This window comes from Cydia pomonella, chromosome 24 (genome assembly GCF_033807575.1).
Source record: "Cydia pomonella isolate Wapato2018A chromosome 24, ilCydPomo1, whole genome shotgun sequence".
Classification (NCBI taxonomy): domain Eukaryota; kingdom Metazoa; phylum Arthropoda; class Insecta; order Lepidoptera; family Tortricidae; genus Cydia; species Cydia pomonella.
Genome location: NC_084726.1, coordinates 3,602,399 through 3,624,447, shown reverse-complemented (window position 1 = coordinate 3,624,447; position 22,049 = coordinate 3,602,399). Strand labels below are relative to the sequence as shown.

General features: G+C 36.0%; 1 protein-coding gene across 1 annotated transcript in view; it reads right to left on the bottom strand.

The window, feature by feature from the left end:
- The window catches only part of LOC133531231 (E3 ubiquitin-protein ligase CBL-B-B), a 177,777-nt gene extending 159,225 nt beyond the window's left edge, over window positions 1-18,552 (bottom strand). The window contains exon 1 of the mRNA XM_061869387.1: window positions 17,589-18,552. Within this exon, the coding sequence (XP_061725371.1) occupies window positions 17,589-18,130 (542 nt within the window). The 5' untranslated portion in view covers window positions 18,131-18,552. The remainder of the gene's footprint in view (window positions 1-17,588) is intronic.
- Between the last annotated feature and the right edge of the window lie 3,497 nt (window positions 18,553-22,049).

The window sequence follows — 22,049 nt, the reverse complement described above, 5'->3', positions numbered from 1 at the left end:
TTTTTCCTGCTCTCAAACATATACTCAAACAAACCATTAACTAGCAAGTTGCTTGAGCATCACTTTCTATAGGAGTTGGAAGATTTAGTAACTTTTTAGTACTTTGGAGGACAATTTCTCCCAATAGGTTGAGTTTGGGCAGCTAAAAAAAATACGTGTCCGTTATTTTAGACTACTCTATAACATATATCAAAATGAATCAAATTGGAGTCGGACAGTTGGGTACCCTTCCTTGTGAGTCTGAGCGACATACGTATATAAATACGAGAGTAAAGTTCTTGTTCTTATCCTATGACCTATGACGATCTTATCAGTAATCAATGTTATATGGCGGTCTTCCACGCATTAACCTTACCTACAGTTTGCACCATAAGGAGTCAAAAAACCTGACAAATGTGAGTCTGTATCGCTCACCGAGGGATTTTTTTTTTAATTTTGTTTTTCCCTGTACTTGTAGTGTAAGATGATTTTAACTGTCAAATTTCATAGTCAACGGGAACTACCCTATAAGTTTTGATTCCCTTGAGTGTCAAAATATACGTTATTTGTGGTGCGGCATAAACGGCCGTATCTTCTTTTTACGTTAACATAGAAGTTCTATTTCACTTCTTCAAGGGACTGTAGAGCTGAGGGCCTACCGCGAACCACGTTCGACGTGTTGCCTATGTGTCGCACTTGTAAATTCGTACGTAAGTGTGACAGGGAGGCAACACGTCAAACGTGGTTCGCGGTAGGCCCTCTGATTATATGGTTTTAATTTCGACTCGATACCTCCACCCGTTCCAGATAAAGGATCTTGACAGACAGACGGAAGGACGGACAAATGATCTTATAAGTATAAGGGTTCCGTTTTGTTCCTTTTGTGCCCCAAAAACCTTAGAAAATTGAAGAAATCAGATACCACTTATTATCAACTCTTTTAGATGCTGCGTAGGATCGATCTGTGCCGACTTGTTCGCGGACGAAGTCACGGTAAGGCAATAGTAAATTTTAAACAATCGATTGATTTCCCTTATCGGTATGACGTAAATATAAATATGAAAGGAAATAATCATTTCCCTTACTTATGAATGGATCGATAAGAAGCAGGAAACGAAGTTGTTAACGACTGATATGGTTGGTAACTTATAATAGGTTTACCTATTATCGTGATAAGGAAATATATATATTATAAGGTAATGTGGGGTAAGACGAACATTGTTTATGTTACTCGGGGCAAGTCAAACAGTATGAGGATTCAATACAAGTTTTTGTCTTGCCCCGGTGATAATCTTATCCCACCTTACCTTATAGTTAGGGAGGTGGCGAGCAAAATTTCGATATCATCAGCACACATGGCAGACGTTATTAATAGCAATAATGATACCTTGAGAAACATAAAGGACCTCGTCTGCCACCACGGTGGCGCTGCGTTGTCAATTTACAGCGTTTCAAATATGTTAAAAAAAAAAGGTGGGCGATATTATTTGCACATGTCTGCCTCTGGGGCTGATGATCACAGTCATCCTGTAAACACAAAAAATCGAAGAGGCAGACATCCAGGGCTCTGACTTTTGAAGTTTTCAATTTTTTAAGTTATTTTTATTATTTAAAAAACTGTATATGAAATGCACACTTGGCAGATTTGAATTGTTCGATTAAAAACAATGAAAAGGACCACGGAAAAATAGTCTGCCAGCGTGATGCCGCTGCGTTGTCTATTGACAGCGCTTCAAAAATGTAAAAAAAAAAAGATGTGCTATATTATGCGCACATGTCTGCCTCTTGGACTGATGTTTCAATTTATCATGAAAACGAAAAAAATCGATGAGGCAGACGTTCAGACCCCTGATATTCCAAAGGCAGACCATTTGAATTTTTTTTTTTTTTTTTTTTTTTTTTCAACTCGACACTCGCGCCAAGCTGCAAATACAAAATTTTGCATCTACTGAATATTATTGAAAATAATTAATAGAATCTATACGAACGATTTTCAAAACTCTTCAAAATATTTGGCTTCTGCCTGTTAACTGCGGCTCCGCAGGTATAAAACATCTCCATAGTTCCTTTCGTAGTGTCTCTCTTTTATCTGGGAATATGAGTGAGAACGGTATAACCCAGTTCCGACCTTTTCCGTATTGCGTACCTAAATGTATATAGCGTATACCTACATCTATAGATACATGTGGTAGTATAGAAGTAAATAGAAAGAAACAGGAGACAGCCTTCCCTCTTATTTTGCACGCTTTCCCTCTCTCTCGCGCTCCCAGGCACTTCCACAAGGACGTCTCGAAAGCGTAAGGCTTTGTACACAGCAGAGGTTGCAGAGCAGGTTCTCCGAGACGCTCATCAACAGTTTTGGAGTATTTCGAGTAATTGGAGTATTTGGAGTCTTTGAAGTTTCTCGAGTAATTTTAGTGTGTAAGCGCTTGATACACATAATAATTGAAAAAATCGGAGCGCGTTTTAGGAAAATGTGCGATTTGAAGTGCGCTATGTGTACTCTGCCTAAAGATTTCAAATAACGTACAAAGCGCCTCTACCATCGCCCGTTTTAATAGGGAGAATCCCTCGCAGCTGCTCCTGTACAGTAAGAATTTGGTTAGTTTATTCAATTCAATTCAATTCAATTTATTTATTGCAATCATGTTCATTGTATACAGATGTTATATAAACTACAGTCAGTACATGATACCCTGTTAGGGCACAGCAATTTTCTTATGTACTAAATTAACAACTACGACAATGTGTATTTACTTAAACATTAGATGGCCTAAAATGTATTGTTTAAATATTAACTAATCGATATTATTTCATCCTCTAAGTTATCATTTAAATATTCATTCAATGAGTAATAACATTTTTTTAATAAAACAGACTTTATGATTTTAATAAATGTTTTATCACTTTCTAAATTTTTTATGGCATCAGGCAGTTTATTATATATTTTTATGGCCATGACATAAGTGCTGTTGGAATGCTTTTTTATTCTAGAGGCCGGTAGTAATAGTTTGTTTTGGTGTCTCAATAGGTGGGTTGTTGGTAATTCGTATCGTTTTTTAAACATGTGAGTATTTTGCCTTGCAAATTTACACATCTCTAAGATGTATATGGACGGTAATGTTAGAATTTTGAATAGTCGAAAGAGTGGTTGGCATGTGTGTGTGTAGTTAACGTTGGCCAGTATACGGATCAGTTTCTTTTGTTTTATAAATAATGATGGTACGTCAGTGCTATTCCCCCATAAAATTATCCCATATCTTAGCCATGCGTTGGCATACGCGTAGTACATGGCGAGGGCTGTTTGTAAGTTTGTAGTTTTTTTTATCTCGCTCAGCGCATAAGTAAAACTAGAAAGTTTCGATCCTATTAATTGTATGTGTCCTTTCCAGTTTATGTTTTTGTCTATTACGAGTCCAAGTAAAGAGAATTCATCTACTACTTCTATCTGAGTATTATTATAATGAAGGACTAAATCTAGTGGAGCTTTTTGATGGGGGTGGAAAGTGATTAATTTGGTTTTCGTATAATTTATTTCAAGATTATGGTCATACATCCAATCTGATATTTTTTGTAATACTGACGTTAGTTGGTCATTTAATTGGGCATCATTTTCGCATTCAATAAGTAACGAAATGTCATCAGCAAATAGTATGCATGTTTCATCTAATATTTTTGGAAGGTCGTTGATATACAACAAAAATAAAAGGCATCCCGCTACGCTTCCTTGAGGGATCGAGGAATTTACCACTTTGCTGTGTGATCGTATCATTTTTATTTCTCTGCTATTTATATCATAGTATTCTATCTCTGTAAGTTGTACTCTATCTTTTAGATATGATGCAAACCATTTGTGGGCAGGCCCTCGTATCCCAACCCCATACAATTTATCCAAAAGTATTGTATACTTGACTTTATCATAGGCTTTTGTCATATCTAGGAGGACGCCAACACCGTATTTTTTGGCGTTTATGGTGTTTGCAACCTCCTGCATGTATTTATAAACTGCTGTTGTTGTAGATCGCTTTTTGCGAAAACCATTTTGGTTTTCATTGAATACTTTGTATTTTTCACAGAAGGCAAAAACACGATCGCACATGGCTTTTTCAAAGAGTTTTGATGCAGTTGGTAATAAAGCAAAAACTACAATAAAAACTACAATTGAAAAAAATTCACTCTCCAATTAAAGTTTCGAGCGCATTTCGTTTCCTCTTAGCATTTAAAACAAATAATTTCGTAGATTTCAGCTCTAGAAGAAGTTGGATTGTCACCGTGAGTTCAGCGAATAACAATAAACAAAATAATAATAATAAACCTATAAAGAATCACAATAATAACATGCAATACCCGCTTCCCCTTGATTACGTCCATTTCAAACCGTTATAAAGTTAAATATCAGTGAGCAAAGTGTCTGCCAAATGTTTTTTCGTATCCACGGAGTCGTAATGAATCGAATGGGGGCAATGAGAACCGTGTGCAAATGACTTAGTAGAGTTTTTTTTTCAAACACTTTTACAACTCCGTCCCATGATAATGCAGAGCCCTGAATGTCTGCCTCCTCGATTTTCTTCGTTTCCAAGATATTTGTGACCATGAACCCCAGAGGCAGACGTGTGCAAATAATTTGATACCCCTTTTTTTTTTAACAACTTTAATCGGCTGTAACGCGAAAACGCAGCGACGTAGGACCATTATTGACTGGACCAAATCGATTCGTACTGACGTAAACTGCAATCTACCTCGATGTGAAACGTGTGCAAATCATATACCGAAATGCTCGCCACCTCCCTAACTATTAGCTATATAGCTGAATTTGTTAGAATATAACGAATAAACGATGACTTTTTATGATATAGAAGGCAACCGAGCAGACGTATCGCCTGATGGTAAGTAATTAGCGCCACCCATGGACATCTGCAACACCCGAGGAATTGCAAGTGCGTTGCCGGCCTTTAAAATAGGAGAACGCTCTTTTCTTGAAGGCTTGAAGGTCGTATCGGTCCGTAAATACCGCAGGCGATTCCAGTTTAGCTCTGCGAGGCAGGAAGTTTCTGGAGAAACGCACAGTTGAGGACTGCCAACCATCTGACTGGTGAATATGGAAATGTTGTCGCGTTGACTTATAACTTAGTTCTCCAAACTTTTTGACCTGATGTCACAAAGAGGAGAGGATTAGAAGGTGACGGGAGGTTTGGTGGGGTTTACCCTGGCCCCTGGGTGATCTGCCAACGTGCCAATCGTTAACGCTCCGTAGCGTAGTCATCTCTCTCTATCACTTCCATTTTAGTGCGACAGGCACAATTGTTTCGTTAGCTACGGAGAGTTAACGATTGGCACGTTGGCTAAGCATCCTGTTCTACCCAGGTGACAATTGTCACCTGACAATGATAATTAGCGTACATTGCTGGTCCAAAAACGCTATATGTCGTCGTCGTCAGTTAGTCAGAGTCAGGGTGCGTAGCCAAGATGCCAATCATTCGCTCGGTGGCGAACGATACGGTAGTCTCCGTCTATCACTCTTCATATTTATGTTTTGTTCGCGTTGTTAGTGTTTTGTTCGCTACGGAGCGTAAGCGATTGGCATCTTGGCTAAGCACCCAGGTGTCAATTGTCAAGTTGGTTTAATAGGCGTCAGGCCTTCATCTTTCTCCTTTCTTTTTTGGGGTTAAAATAGCTCTATATATGTACGGTGTCCCATGCATTTCCGCCGTTGATTACTGTAATATACAACTCACAAAATCATACTGGTTAATAAGAATACTTATATAAAGTTGTGTTATAATGGTTATCTCTTCATTTTAGGTAGTTAAAATCCTTTCAAGTAAAATTAAAATTATAAAAAATTCGGATAGTTTATCGATATGACTTTATCGATATGGCCACAACTTTTGGTTACTCATCGTACCTACATAAAAATGTGGCTGTGTGTGTGAACGCTACGGTGACAGCTGGCTTAGACTCCATCTTTAGGAATATTATATGTATGATATAAAGACTACGATGTCGTATTAAGGAAACATTAAAGAGCAATACACCGCAATAGTTTACGTATAAATACATATCTTATAAGAAATCTTAGTAATTAACGATTAATTACCAATGTAAATTATCGATTTTTATAATGAATGGTAATCTTAGCCTATCATGAGTGTGATGTGTGGTATATAAATAACCACAAATTCTAAAGTTTTACAATATCATCGATAATTATCGCGATAATTATCAAGGAGTATACTTATCTTGATTGGGAAAACCTTGAAAAAGTAATTTAATAAATGGTCGTTTGTTTCTATCTAATTAATATAGTACACGCAAATCGAACTGATGACCGGAGTCATATCACTATCTCTCTCACCCTGCCTATGATCACGCGAGTGTGAATGAGAAGTTTTAAGACCCCGGACCCGGTATCCGCGTACATAGTACGTCGAAATATCGGGCGCTCAATAACAATAGAAAAGGTAATCGCGGTCGATATAAGTATAATGAAACTAACCGTGATTCATTGAATGCTGTTCTGAGGTCTATTCTTACCACCGAAAGTTTTGCCCGTATTGAATTTACACATAAAAATAATACTCAAATATATATAACAACCAGACATAGCAATCCGTGGGGCAAAATTGTTTGACAAGTAGGGAGTTCCTGTATCGATAAACTCAACTATCGATGCTAGTTCTATATACTAGTGATCACTCAAGGGTTTTCTTGTAAAAATATGTTTTTATTTAGAGTAAAAAAATAACACAGATATCGTTTACGAACCAGCTCCCAAAATTTCACTAGAATCAGTGGAGAAATGCGTCCTGTCGAGAGAAAATGCGGACACAAAAAACATTTTCTACACACTTGCTCGTAAACGGTGTTATTGTATGCCAGCATACTGAGATGCAATGAGCTATATAACGCCCACGGGCGTAAGTTTTTTTAATTTCATTACGCGTATTGGGCATGTTATTTTTTTAAAGTAGGTATAAATGTGTTTACTTTTAAAATACTGACGTTTATGAATTAATTTTGTTGTGTATGTTTACAAATATTTAATTTGATTAAAGTATTAACAGTCGTTTAATTTTTTTTTTACGCTATATTCAACTAATTTCGTGGCTGAATGCCGGATAGGTCTGTGCCTTCGATGCCTCACCTGCCAAGAAATTCCAAAACGACGGACAAATTTTTGAAATGTATTTAAGAATTATTTCGCTTGAACACAAGTGTGATGAAAAACAGTATGTACAAAATGTACTAGTTTGCCCGAAGCTAAAACTGAATTCGCTCTCGCCTGGTCAATAATGAAAAATTTCCAGGAAAACAATTATTTCACACTGTTTTTTTCCTACTCCAGACTCAAAAGGAAATTGCCTCGATAACGCCTGATATGTGTTATCAATATCATTTACACACGAGTTTATCAGGTTATAAGTCTAATCTCACCATTCATGTTCATGTGGACGTGTTATGAATGAAATCGTATTGCATAGATTAGGCATGTATTTACTGTTTATAGTAGACACGCCACTCGTCAAATAAACACGGATATCGTCGTTAATATAAATTTTATCTGAATGTCTGCTGTTAGCGTTAACTGTTAATAAGTATATGTCGTTATCAAGCAAAAGGTACCACATTGTCGCTTGCCATAAGGACGTTCTGACAAGTTATTCCGTCCTTATGGTAAGCGACATTGTGGTACCTTTTGCTTAACAACGTCACATATGTCTGTTTATTGTAGTTTTCAGAGACTTATGTAATTTACGAACTTAATGTAAAAAAATCAATGGTCACTATTGGACACAATGATACATCTAAATAAGTTTTTGGCAAAAATTTCATTTTTGGTACTAGCTTTTATCGCTGACTGTACTTTTCTTCACAGGCAACTAATACTCATCGAGACAATTTTAACAACCCCCAACACAATTAGTTTGCGTTGTTTTATCACAGAGTTCCCTTGGCCACCTCCTGACTCCATCATCAGATTAGCTCCATGTCATCATAATATTGCATTGTCATCAGATTTACATATGTACGCAAAGTTTGAGCTCAATCGGAAATCGGGAAGTGGGTCAAATTTAGCTTGCAAGATTTGACCCACACTAACAAACATACATACTAACAGGGCAAGTTAAATAAAAGCTTGTAAAAAGGTATAGAGGTCGTCCTTAGATATACGTCAATGGCCACTAGGTATCGCGAGTCGCGCGATCTTTAATTATTAGGCCAACTATGTTGAGTACAATATGATCGTCGCTTGAGTACAACATAGTTACGTATCAGGAGCTCAAAACAATGGCAAAGAGAAGAACGGAATGGCGGTTACTCCACCGACAAGGGCTTGGCATTAGAGATTGGCGTATCTGGTCTGTAATCCTTTAACGTAATCTGTGTCAGAGTGAACGTTGAATTTTTGTGACCCTTTTCGGGTAGGATGAAATGGGATTACCTATACGATTATATTTCTGTTTATCGTTTGAACATATTAATTGGATATATTGGATGTCTGGATTAATATCACCATCGCTTTTAATATTTAGTATCAATATTATTCCACGATTCAATTTTGTAATGTGTTTTGTGTTGTTTTGTTTTGTGTTTGTCATTTGTATGTGTGCCCCAATTTGTCGAACCAATCAGTAATTTTAGTAGAAAAACGTGATGATACGATTGAATAGTAATTTGGCTAATTGTCTGTAAACTTTATAGCTAAGTGACATTTATTAATAATTACCATAGCTCAGAATCGCTATACTGTCAATAATAAACTAGTGGCTTTACGTAGACATCGCGATAAGCTTAAAAGTTTTAAAAATAAAAAAATATTTACTTCGTTCTGTATCACATCTCACGATATTCATCACACTAAGTAACTCACTTAAGTCCTTCATGCCAATTTCCACCACACCCTTAACCGCATGTAATAAAAAAGATTTGTTGAAATATGAACTTTAATAGTTGTCAATAGAGTTGAATATCATATCCGCCATATATGGCTTCGGGGTTAATGAACATTTTCCAAAAAACGATCCGACAAAAAATCTTTTCCGAATCTGCTCACAAAATTTCACGAGAATCGGTTGACAATTGCGAGCTGCAGATGAGAACATCCGGACATACGAAAGCATTTTCGCCCAAGCTGAAACGGAGACCTTCACTAACGCTCGGTCAATTACAGAACAATCTTACACATTCCGACCTCGTTAAAACAACACAATGACAACAATGTAGTCTGTTACAATTCGTTTTTTTCTGTCACTGTTTTTCTCATTTTCCCATGTGAATTGAACTGCTAATACATGTGAGAATATAGTCTCTGCTACACAATTATTGCATTACTAAAGAATGTACATAAAACCATGGGTATGACGTAATAATATTTCTGAATGATACAGCTGATACAAGCGTATTGGCAGACAGATATACCAAAAATACTTTAACCCGCAGCCAAATAACACTAGACCCTACTCAGTGTTGTTCCTGCCGGTGAGTAAGCCAGAGCTCAACGAGGGTGCGGAGTGTTAGGGTCGGCAACGTGCATGTAACTCCTTTGGAGTTGCAGGCGTACATAGGCTACGGAGACTGCTTACCATCAGACTGACCGTATGCTTGTTTGCCACCGAAGTAGTATAAAAAGACTGTCAAGCTCTTTACAAAGTGACGTTCTGTTTCGCATCATTTTTGAAAATGGCATCTTGAGTTAGCCTTGTATGACAGCGCGCAGTTAAAAATGGGGTCTTCTTCTTCAGTTCTTCAGTCTACTTCAGGTCCCTCAGGCCTCAGGTCGTGATATCATGCGCCTGGCCTCGTGCAGTTTTAATTGCATAGTTGTAGGGATTTGAGCACACCATCTAGTAGGGGGAGGGACCTGAGGTCTGGTGCTTTATATAGCGACCTATAAAAGTTAGCATAACAGGTCAGGGAGTAGAAAACTGAAATCATCAGCGTCACTTTTATTAACAGAGCTTTTTACTGTCAATGGCATTTTTTAACACGCTTTTATTAGTTCGACCTGTATGTAACTAACTATGTAATGGAATCTAAGGTAACTAATTTAACCATCTTTCTAGGATCGTAGCGTCATCTAATAGGCAGCTGTATGTAGTTCTGATGACAGTACAATAAAATGGTACTGTCGAACTGATCTGATGATGGAGCCGGAAGATATGAACTGGAACTTCATGATGAAACATCGTATCATAGCTGTGTTTGGATTTGTTAGAAACGTCTTGTAATGAACTTTGACCACGATTAGGTTTCAAGGTCTGATGATGAAGCCGGAAGATAAGCACTGGCATTCCATGATGGAATATCGTATCACAGTCGTGTTTGCACTTGTGAGAAAGGTCACGTAATGGACTTTGAACACGATCAGGTTTCAAGGTTATAATAAACCACCATGCAACCTATACCATAAAAAAGCGTGTTTTTCTAGTGTTTTTAAACTATTAATTTATTTGTTACTGGATTGAAATTAAATATTAATCTACATTAGTGTTTGCAATCTTCTCATACTCGATGGCCCTTTCACTGAGGCTCGCGAGGTCCTCAATCCGTCCCTTGAATTTGGTGAGAGGGCATTCCAGAACAATGTGTTCGACCGTCTGCTCAGGGTCACCACACACACTGAGGGAAGTCACACCAGCCCCGTTTATGCCAATGGTAGGTAGTTTCCAACGCCTGTTCGAATGGGTTTTATTTGACTCCATACTCGGCGCGGTTTGTCGAAGCTAGGTGGACTGCCGCTATCTTGTTCTCTACAGGATATTTTTCCACCGTTATGATTGGTTATATGGTCATAATGAGCAGCCATTTGGAGATTGGTCATGGCTCGGAAACTGGTTAAATTTCCAAACCGTTATCATTTACTTGGTGCAAAACCTTTTAAGTTCGGTTTCGCTCGTAAAACCGTTATTAAACCGGTCTTTATGAAAACAGTTCTTGTCATATTAACCGGTTTAGAGCAATAAAAACCGGTTTCTTCCTATGTTGGTTTCTATGTTTACGTAGCACACCACAAGGCCGGCCGGGCCTTTCGTCCCTTGTCGAATAAACCAGTTGTTTTAGGTTACAATAAATTTCTTATAACGTTCGCGTTCTTATAAAAGTCCGGAGCAAAACCGAAATAAACTGGTATTTACCGGTATTTAATAAACCCGTTCCGAGTCTTGCATGACATAGTGAAATATGGGTCAGTTAGTTTGAATTCTAATTTTCGAAGTACGGTCACGAATATCGATACAAAAAAGGTACCACAAATATGTATACACGACTTTATTGCCCATATATTAAGGTAGTGTATACATATTTCTGGCACATTTTTCTTTTCGATATTTTCAGACGTGACAGTACATAAAAAATATTAATGTAAACTTATTAATTCCATAAAATACATAGTTAAATTATATAACATAAATTTAAGTTTTTCCGTAAACAACTTCCGTTTGAAATTAATTGACAAATCACAAACAACATATTGTTTTTAATTAGATTAGCCGATATCAATTATTTTAACCTCCTTTGACTTTTAGCAGTAAATGTTCAATAACTTTGTTATTTAATTAAGAATAAATTATTGGGTTGAACTATGTACAACTATGTACATAGTTACTATAATATTAGGTACCTAAACACACATTGCAGTGAAGCGGGAAACACCTAGACAATTAACAAAGTGTTGTCAACACTTCAGGAATGCCATATTCAAACAAGGAGCGACTGCAGAAAACACCTGAGTACACAAATACCACTTGCCTAGTGTTTATGGCTTTTTTTGTGCTTGTTGATATGAAAAAAAAATACTAAAGGCCAATTCGAACGTACACTGACATATTGTATTAAATATTTAGTGATAATACGTCTCGCACGGACCAATACATGTATACGATTAAGTGCGAACGAAATACATCATAACTGAATGACATCAGTTAGATGTAAGTTCGAAGTGGCCTGTGAAGTTGTGCCTGTGACTCAGCCTGTCTTAATTCGGTCTGTATTCATGTCAGGGGTAGATTACAAAAAATAAAGTAAGTACCTAGTTTATATCCATCTCAGGGTTTAAGCTTTATACATGTCTACCAAGAGAAAAGTAATACAGATTTTTTTGTAATAACTGTTTTACACTTTTTATAAGTTGTTGGATTTCACATTTCATATTGATAGTTATTAGGTTTATGGTAAAAATTATAGTCAGATGATACAAATTGCACTTTCTTCCATACAAAAAACAATTGCGTTTTATTAAGTCACTACACACTATGACTACATAAATATGTGCGAATCTATGTACTTTCGAATATTCTTTTGCGCTAAATTGTTAGAAAAACTTTGTTTTATTCAGAAGTTACGCAAATTAAATAAAATTCGTTTATTTCAGGCCGGGGGCCCATAAAATTTGCAAAAAAACGGACACGTATTTCTTTAATTCCGCTACCTAAAGGTTGTCTGGAAGAGATCGCTTTTTAGCGATAAGACCGCCTGTTATTTACTTCTTCTTAATGTGCTGGATTATTTGTATTGTTTCTGTATTGAGGTATGCAATAAAGAGTATTTGTATTGTATTGTAATACTTTTTATCAATGTAAGACCAAAATAACGGTATTTGCGTGATTTCTGTATAAAACAAAGTTTTTCTATCAATTTAGCGCAAACGAATATTCGAAACTAAATAGGTGAGTACATATTAATGTTACTGTAGTAATAGTGTGTAATGATAAGTCATTACACACTATTACTACACACAATTGCGTTTTATTAAGATAAAACGCAATTGTTTTTTTGTATCGAAATCGAACCATATTAAATTAAAACATGAATATCATACGAAAATAAATAAACAAAAAAATCACAATTACAATTCCAAAGTTACACAACTTTCCTGGTTTCATGGCCGTGTAAACAATTGTCAATCCTATTTCCATGACTTTATATTTAAAATACAATACTGATAGGAATATTTGTAAAGTAATATTTTTACTGTAAGTACATTATTTTATGAACACATCCTGATAACAAGTAATTACTTCCTTCCTCACCTCGCTTACATTGCCAGGGGAATAACTAATATGTTTTATAAATATAAATATGCATATTATGTTAAAAGTTGCATTCAAAAAAGGCTGGTGGCATAGTGACAAGAGTCTGCAACTTGCAATACGGAGGTCGCGGGTTCAAACAATAAATTTTTCGTAACTTATTTACGAAATATCATTTGATATTTACCAGTCGCTTTTCGGTGAAGGAAAACATCATGATGAAACTGGTCTAATCCAAATAAGGCCTAGTTTACCCTCTGGGTTGGAAGGTAAAAACTAGTGTTTACGCCAATTCTTGGAATTAGTTGCCTCCCATGAGCCGTGGCAAAATACCGGGACAACGCGAGGAAGATGATGATGTTAAAGTTGCCTCCAACTAACTGTTAAAATTTGCTTGAATGGATTTTTTTGACAGATATCTCTCAAGGCCGGTGTACACAGCGTGCCTCATGAGTTGCCAATGTCTATGGCCTATGCAGTGCATGCCTTCTCTGATGTAAAACCACATAATATGCATGTGCACCAAAAGTGATTAAATACAAAGGGAGCTGAAGACATATGTATATGCATATGTTACTTTCCATCAAAGGGTCCTTGTACTTCATGTGCAATTAGGACCTTTTTATCAGAATTTCTGTTGGAATTTCAGATAAAAAAGGACCTTACTTAAAGCTTAAGGACCCTTTGCACATCATCTGGTGTGGCCTTTTTTTGCAACTGAGGTGTGCCTCAATCAAACAAAAAAATAACATTACATATATGTAGAATTTGAAAACTATTTGTTAAAGATATCTTATCAGTCTTATCACTTTTGCGTGATTCTTTCAGACAACCTTAGTTTTTAGAAAATAACAAAAATATGCAATAGGCAAGGCAGTTTTGTAGCTGAATAAAGGTTTTTTGAGAAAAATAAATATGTTGTGAGTGTTTTACTTCAACTTCCTGATCATCACACAAATCATGTGCACACACAAACCTTACACTACATCATAATAAACCATAATTTTACTTCAACCATTTGCATTAAATGGTAGACCTAACTTCTAGAGGCCCACTATCGTAATATTCCATCGGTGCCACAGTTCTCTGACCAATTTTGAACCTTAATGCAATGAGATAAGGCCTATGACTGGTCAGGTAAGTGTGTTGCTGTTAGTACCCACACCTTACACAGTAGATTAAGGAAGAATGTTGAGGGCTACCGTTCACCAACAAACTGTCATGCAGTTTGATGAAAAAACATGTACAATAAATATTGCTTTGTATTTTTTATTGAGTAAATAGGTTAAATACAGGGAAAATTAGAAGGCAAAATTGAATCAATTGTATTATAAAATAGAATAGAATTTGTTTCATAATAAGCAACTCTGTTAGTGAATTAAATTTCATTGGATGAAATTTGTACTCATATTAGGTACTAGTATAGGTCAAACATGTAAATTATACTTGTGAATGTTAGTTTAGAAATGTTGAATAACCTAAGCGATGTACATCACAGACTTGATCCATAGTGAGACTAATATTTGCATAAGAACTTAAGAAGCATTTGTTTGCAAAACTAAGTTGTTTTCTATGCAATGTGTGTATTTAAGTAAGCCTAGCACTTAGGCCCTAGGTATTTCTTTATCATGTACACTTAAGATGTTAGTGTGGATATTGATGGTATATTTATTAGTGGAATTTTGAACTATTTTATGTATTGTAAAAAGTACACTAAGTGGAAACTAACCCTGCGTCTTATGATACACCGGGAGTTTTCTTTTATATGTATTTATTTATAATATAATAATAATTCTGCCTATATCCGACAGCTGAGCACAGGCCTCCTCTCATGCACGAGAAGGCTTGGGCTGTATTCCCCATGCTGGCCATTTGAAAATAACTGACACCAATATCGTCTGGTAATCAGTGGGCCTATTTAACCCACCTCATGGTGTTTATTTTATGTTTAGGGGTAAGTTTGTGTCATGTGCTTTTGTGATCCGGATAATAGGCTAGTGTTAACCGACTTCAAAAAGAAATTACGTCATGTATTATTAGGCTTCGCCTTGGATTCATTTGTTTTGCTGTGCGTTTGGCCAAAATGAGGATAAGGGGCAGCTCTATCTGTGAGTGTGGACTGGATGAGGGTACTACAAATCATATTTTCTTGGAGTGTCCTAAAATATGTTATCCTATATATGATTTTCTTCCTCGTGAGATTAGCCAACCAGTAAATATTAACTTTTTACAAACTTTAGTTTTTACTCCGTTTTGTGGTATTTTGAATAAATTCCTAGCTAAAAATAATGTTAAATTGTAGTATGTATCATATTATTGTACAATAAGTTCCTGGATTTAATACTTAACTGTAGTTTGTTCTGTACATAGTGTAGTGTTCATATTGTTTAATAGTTGTATGTAGTCTATTAGTTAGTGGTAATTTGTATTTCTTTGCAGATTTATTGGATACTCCACCAAACACTGTCTATGACTGTGATATGATAAGATTCATATACTAGCCATGTCTTATCCATTGGCAGAATCATCAACACCTCGATGGAGCCATAACACGAAAAATTGATTGATTGAAAAAGAAATTATTATATGAAGAAACCATAGATTCAATGCCGTATTTAGAGGTCTGGAGGCCTCAGACAATAAAGGAGTGGAGGCCCCCAGGCCTCAAATTATTTTCCAAATAAAATGGTAAATTTTCTGAAGTCTATTGTAAGGGCATTTATTTGCGCGATGAGTACAGATATTTGTTCTTGAGTCATACATGTTTTCTATGTATTTGTATTATATATATGTCATTGTCTACCCACAACACAAGCCTTCTTGGCTTACCATGGGACTTACTCAATTTGAGTAAGAATGTCCCTATAAATTTATTAGTATAGTAGTGTACTTTAAAACTTGGGAATGGTAAACCAGATGTTTTTTTTCTCTTTAGTAATTTAAAGGAAAAACTCATTCTACTCCGTTCTGAGGTTAAAATTATGTCAACTGACATAATTTTAACAGTGTTTTCCTGCAGTTTAAAATATGCACATTTTTATACAATTATTAATGTCTCCAACTTGTTTGTTATAAAAATGATGTGTATTTTTTTAGGGTTCCATACTGATGGGTTTATTATGTATTTCTGTTGCCTATAGCGGCAACAGGAACAGGAACAAGAAATACTAAAAACATAATAAAATAAATAAGTCTTTCCAATCTCTTGGTTCTCATCCAATCAACAAAGTCAAGCAATGTCAGGCCGGGTCAGTACTTGAATGGGTGACGGTTTTATAGATAATGGTACAGAACCCTTCCTGTGCGAGTCTGACTCGCCCTTGGCCGGTTTTTTTTAAATATTGTGTTATACCTTGTGGTGTACATGCCCATAGCCCCGTCAGAAGACCATTGCTAGCCCAGCCTGGCTAGGACCATGCTGTCTTATATGTGTAATGTTACGTTTTGTTTTATTCTTTGATTTTGCCACAAATAAATGCTCTTTCTATATATTCTAATCTCATTCTGTAGAATATGTTTTAATTTTAAAGGCATTAAACATTATAATGTTTATATGTCGCCTCCTAGCTTAGTTGGTAGTGAGTGACCTTGCCAATGAAGCAAGAGGTCCCGGGTTCGAATCCCGGTCAGGGCATTTATTAGTGTTTATTACAAATATTTGTTGTTGAGTTATGGATGTAATGGATCTAAGTATGTAGATAACCATATAAGTAAGTATATTGTCACCTAGTACCCATAGTACAACCTTTGCTTAGTTCGGGACTAGGTTGATCTGTAAGATTGTTCCCAAATATCTATTTATTTTAATATCAAGATTGATCCATCTAACAATTTATAAAAGAAGACCAATTTGTCAACAATATGATAGCCCCACCTGTGCAAGTGTTAAGTAAACATTTTGACGTTTATAATAACACATGCACTGTTAAGGTTGTCAAAATCGCTGCCAAATCTTGGTCTTACTCTAGACAATATACTTCTTTTATTACTTGTGTGAATAATAACTGTCAAATTGTTAAATTTTAAACTTGATTGAAATAATCAATAAATTCCTGGCATCCATAATAAGCTTTTGAACTTATAATAAACTGAATTTAAAAAATAAATCAGGCAGTTTAAAATGTCTAGTGGACTCAGACTAAGAAATTAACAGAGTAACTAAGTCTGACAACTTGTCTGGCCTAGTGGGTGACCCTGCCTGTGAAGCAGATGGTCCCAGGGTTCAAATCCTAGTGAGGGTGTTAATGAGCATGGATATCTGTTCCTGTGTCATGGGTGTTTTTGATGAAGTATTTATCAAACTACCCAGTTGACACCAAACATAGTGCGGTGTCACGGCAGACTTCAAAGGAAGTGGCGGCATAATCTTGATCTTTTGGAAAGATTGGCCTAATCTTGCCATAGAACGAGACGCGTGGAAGAAAGAGAGGTAGGCCTTTGCCCAGGAGTAGGACACAACAGGCTAGCAAATAAAATAAAATATATTATATATTTCTGATTTAAATACCCTAAACACATGCCTTATTGAGCTTACTGTGGGACTTAGTCAATTATTTAATAAAGTTATGAGCTAAAACTAACCTGTTTCCAAAGTTGGTTTTCCAGAACTCTGCAGCATCACTTTTCGTTATGCGGAACTGGTCGCCGGCAAACGTCCCGTTCGGAAACATAGCCTTCAGCTCACTCAGCATATGACTAAACACCAAACTAAGCTTCGTCAGATTCCTCCTGTAGTGAGAATTCTCATCAAACATCTTCTCTTTCCCCTCTTTAAACAACTTTATAGCCTGCTTGCACTTCCTTATCAAATTTATAATAAATATGTTAAAATGTTCATTGCTATTCAGCGCCTGCATATTGTCCTCGTATTTAGAATAAATAATACGCAGTCTCTGATATGTGTCCGGCAAAATATCTAAAATGAAAGGAGGACTGTTTTTCAAGTTCATCTTATGATGCTGACACAGTTTAACCACTTTATCCATCAACTCCCAGGTTTTATTCAAGGTTCTTTTATCCGTCGCCAGCTTCGTAGGGCACACGGCACCGGAAAAGGCGCCATGCAGTTTCGAAAATATCGAAGAGATGTTTTTCTGTTGTGATTTCTGACGGGGGGCCGCCATGTTGCCAAGTCCGATGACATACAAATGAAAACAATTACAACGAGACACTGAACTTAAAAAGCATTCATCACTTAATGATAATGGTGCCCAGCGTAAGTTTTCTCATTATCACTGTAACACACCACATTTACGACACAAATATGTACACGGCAACGATCACCCACTGACACATCTCCGACGCGTATGACAAATTGACAAATTTATGAATTAACTCCTGTTTTTTTTCTAAAGTGACCGAGTTTGAGCGTGGAAGTTGTTAGCCAATAGAAGGTAGAACCGCCTAGAAGAGTCTGGTTACTGATTGGCTGAACCGCGAGAGCGTACTTACCAAGAGTACAAGGAAAACATACTACAGTTAGGGGGTTCAATCGGTGTTGCAAGACTAAAACAATTTTTTACCCAATCATGTTTCTGTTGTGTGAATGTTTTTTTTGTATATTTTGGTACACCTGTTTTATCTTTATAAAACATGATAGATTTATATATAAGATTATAAATTCTAAATATCCTTAGCCATAATTTAAAGATTTGCCACGATATAAATGCAAATATTAAATATTTTTTATTGTTAAATAGTAAAAAAACTGCTTTATTTTATTATTTATAAACGCTTTTTTGTGTACCTATTCCATATTTTTGTAGTTGCCGTCAGTAGTTGCCCAGGTTGCCCTATCCTGTGCCAGTTCCCTGTACATACCCCAAAGGAAACGAGGCCGCCAAGCCAAAAAAACAAAGTTTCCAAATAAGTCGTTTTACGAAATTCCTGGTATTTCGTAAAACAAATGTTGGATTTCCAATTTACTCTATAAAGGTTTAAAATTTTTTTTCGAATGGGCGATGCTTCCTCTCAGTAATTTGAGATTAAGTAAGTAACCAGCGAGTGCCAGCGTTTAATTATATGATAATTATATTAGTCAAAAGTTGACGTATGAAAATTCAATTACGACGAAAAATAATATACCGTAAATTGCCATCTATTCAACCGCTGCCAGTATAAAATTTGGAGGTAGGATTATTTTTTATACATTGCTCCTTTGCAAATTTTGAATGCTCGCTCTCGAATAGGAAAATAGGGTTGTTTCCAATTTTTTGAAACGCTTGTATTACGTTCTATATTAACTAAAAGTTGTCCTAAAATTCGACTTTTATACTAAAAACGACTTTAAATATGTTAAATTAACTAAATATATTTTGGCAGATGCTCTCGCGCCCAAAACGCTCTTTGAAAATTGTGTGACGTCACCGTTTAAGGTTTGACACATAACTACATACACACGTAGAAGATACGAACTGGCAACTGACATTTGTCATTTGTTGTTTATCGCCTAACTGTCAACAGTGTCAATCTGAGAGTTGTGACGTCATCAGAATCTTCAATGACGTTTCGAGTTTGGTCACGTGACGTGTGCCAAAAGATATTTTAAATTCAATATTTACAAGAATATGGTCATTACAGGACCCCTAAAAGTAGTTTAACATGTTCTTATAATCCAAAAGAATTTATTGGGATACAATTCTGCCTTATGATTTGTAGATGGAAACAACCCTATTGTATTGGCAGAGAGAAATGTTGCAATCTAATGCCAGTGAAGGCTTGTCAAGCGAAAGCCAACTCACCCCGTCTCTAGTGATGGGTAGGACATCAATTTAAAATGAGTTTGTATGAGTACCTCATTCTCTAAAATGAGGTGTTACAATGTCTTACTTCAAATGAGGAGAGGTACTAGCACTTTTTCAGCATCGACTATTCCATCAACTCCAACGGCAGCAAACCATATTTAATGTAAATACATATTTAGGCATTGCTAAACTTCCTTTTAAATATTAACTTGGAGTGCAATTCTGGAGGTTTAAAACAGAACTTTAACAACAGAAGACATACATTTAAGAATCAAACTAAGGAGTTAAAGTACATACATCCTATTGCAACTTAATTTGATGCTTTTATGAAACTTGTTCTAATTTAGTAGTTTATTATTTTTATTGTTAGATTGTTCAGTATCAATCCTTGCTACTTGATATAATTTTAAGTTTAACATTCATATATTAAAATAAATACTAACCATAAACTACCAAACAAACAATTAACAAACTAAGGAGAACAAATCCAATATTATTTGTACCATTATTATATAGAAATTACTAACTTACCACCTCATAATTTATCAGTAATAATAGCATTGTAATATGATAACAAACGAAAGCCTCAATAACGTTCGCGCGGTAATGCCACAGGCGTGTAATATACACTTGATTTTTGTATGCAAAAGACACAAAGAAAGACCCACAGGTATATTTTATCGCGAAAACAATGTTAATATATTGTTATTTTGGTATAATTATAAGAATGGTCACTGATCACTATTTATAAAACAAAACTAAAGATTACGAACAACTTTTTCGAGTTTCTCGTACTATAAATATGTCAAAATCATAAATGATCGAAATACTATACGAAGCACGTTAACAAAAAGTATTACAAATTCAAATCGTTAAAATGTACATGTTTATTTCACCTATACAAATTATATTTACTTTTTTATTAATAAACTAATGTAAAATATCATATTTTGTGTACGCCACTATATTATATTTCAATAATTTAAATAATATTTTGGTCTCTTAAACGATAACTGTTTCTAAGCTAGCTTCGTAAATGCCCAGTGAGACTTGGTTGGCATTTCAATCGCTTATCAAGTAACCATTTCACTGTCCAGTCTAATTGATTCAGATTATACAAATATACATGACACCAGCAATATGAGTCTTGAGGTCAGGTTATACTGGTATGCGCGTTAGTACAATAATAGCTAACAAATATGGAGGCCTACCGCGAACCACGAAGTTTTGCTTTGCTGTCGCACTTACGTATGAAATTACAAGTGCGACAGAGAGAAAAAACTTTCTTCGGTAGGTTCTTTGATGACTTAGATTTTTCGCTTTTGACAAGTAACTTAGTAATGCTAGGATCAAAATGGCGTAATATGTATGTAAGCTTGCGGACGCTTACGCTTGTTTTCTTTCGTGTTTCATTTTTAACGTATTTTCGATGAGGTGTTATTGAAGCACGGCGCGTGTCTGTCTCACTCCCTCTTTCGGTAAATCTAATTCATTGTTTCATTTTGAAAGGATTTTTGAGGGGATGTCACAGTGAGGCGAGTGAATGGTACAAACACAACGCATTTCTCGGTGGACCTTTTGTCCTTGCAATAAGGTTTGTAGTTGGGCAGTTGATAGTGTGAGCGATGAATGCGATGACGTCAATGACTCATTTCTTCATTTGAATGTCGGCGAGCACCGAGCGCCTCGCGACTCTCTTGCGAGTTGTGAGGAACGCAAGTGAGTTTGAAAGGCTGAGAGTTTTTTTTCAAATTTGAAGTGTTTGAATGGTTTGAGTGGTAAGAGCTGTGTGTGATGCGCGCGAGTAAATGAGTAAAATTAATTGAGGAGTGATGTATGACATTTATGCGGTGTGAAGTTCTGCGACAATTTAACTAAATGAGTGGTACAAATGAGGTGCCTCACGAGTGAGCAACTCAACACTGCCCGTCTCTGCACGATGAACAGCTGGTCGGTACCGATACTCTTCTTGGGCGTGCTGATGCTGTATTAACGGCTCCTGCTAGGGTTTTGAGAACACATATCGACAGTTTAAAAGAATTTATGTTTTATCACTCGAACGAGCTTGCGCATACGACCATGAGCAGCCATCGAATCGATCTACATTCAAATGCTTCACGACACAAATATGTATGTGTATATGTATGTGTTTGTGTGGCTTTTATAAACGTCAAAACTATTGGAAATATACTACCCTACCTACTGTTGCTAATTAACGCGTTCTATTTTACGATATAGGTACAGAAATAACATGTATCAACAAATAAAACTAAACTAGAAATGGTGTCTGGAACCATCA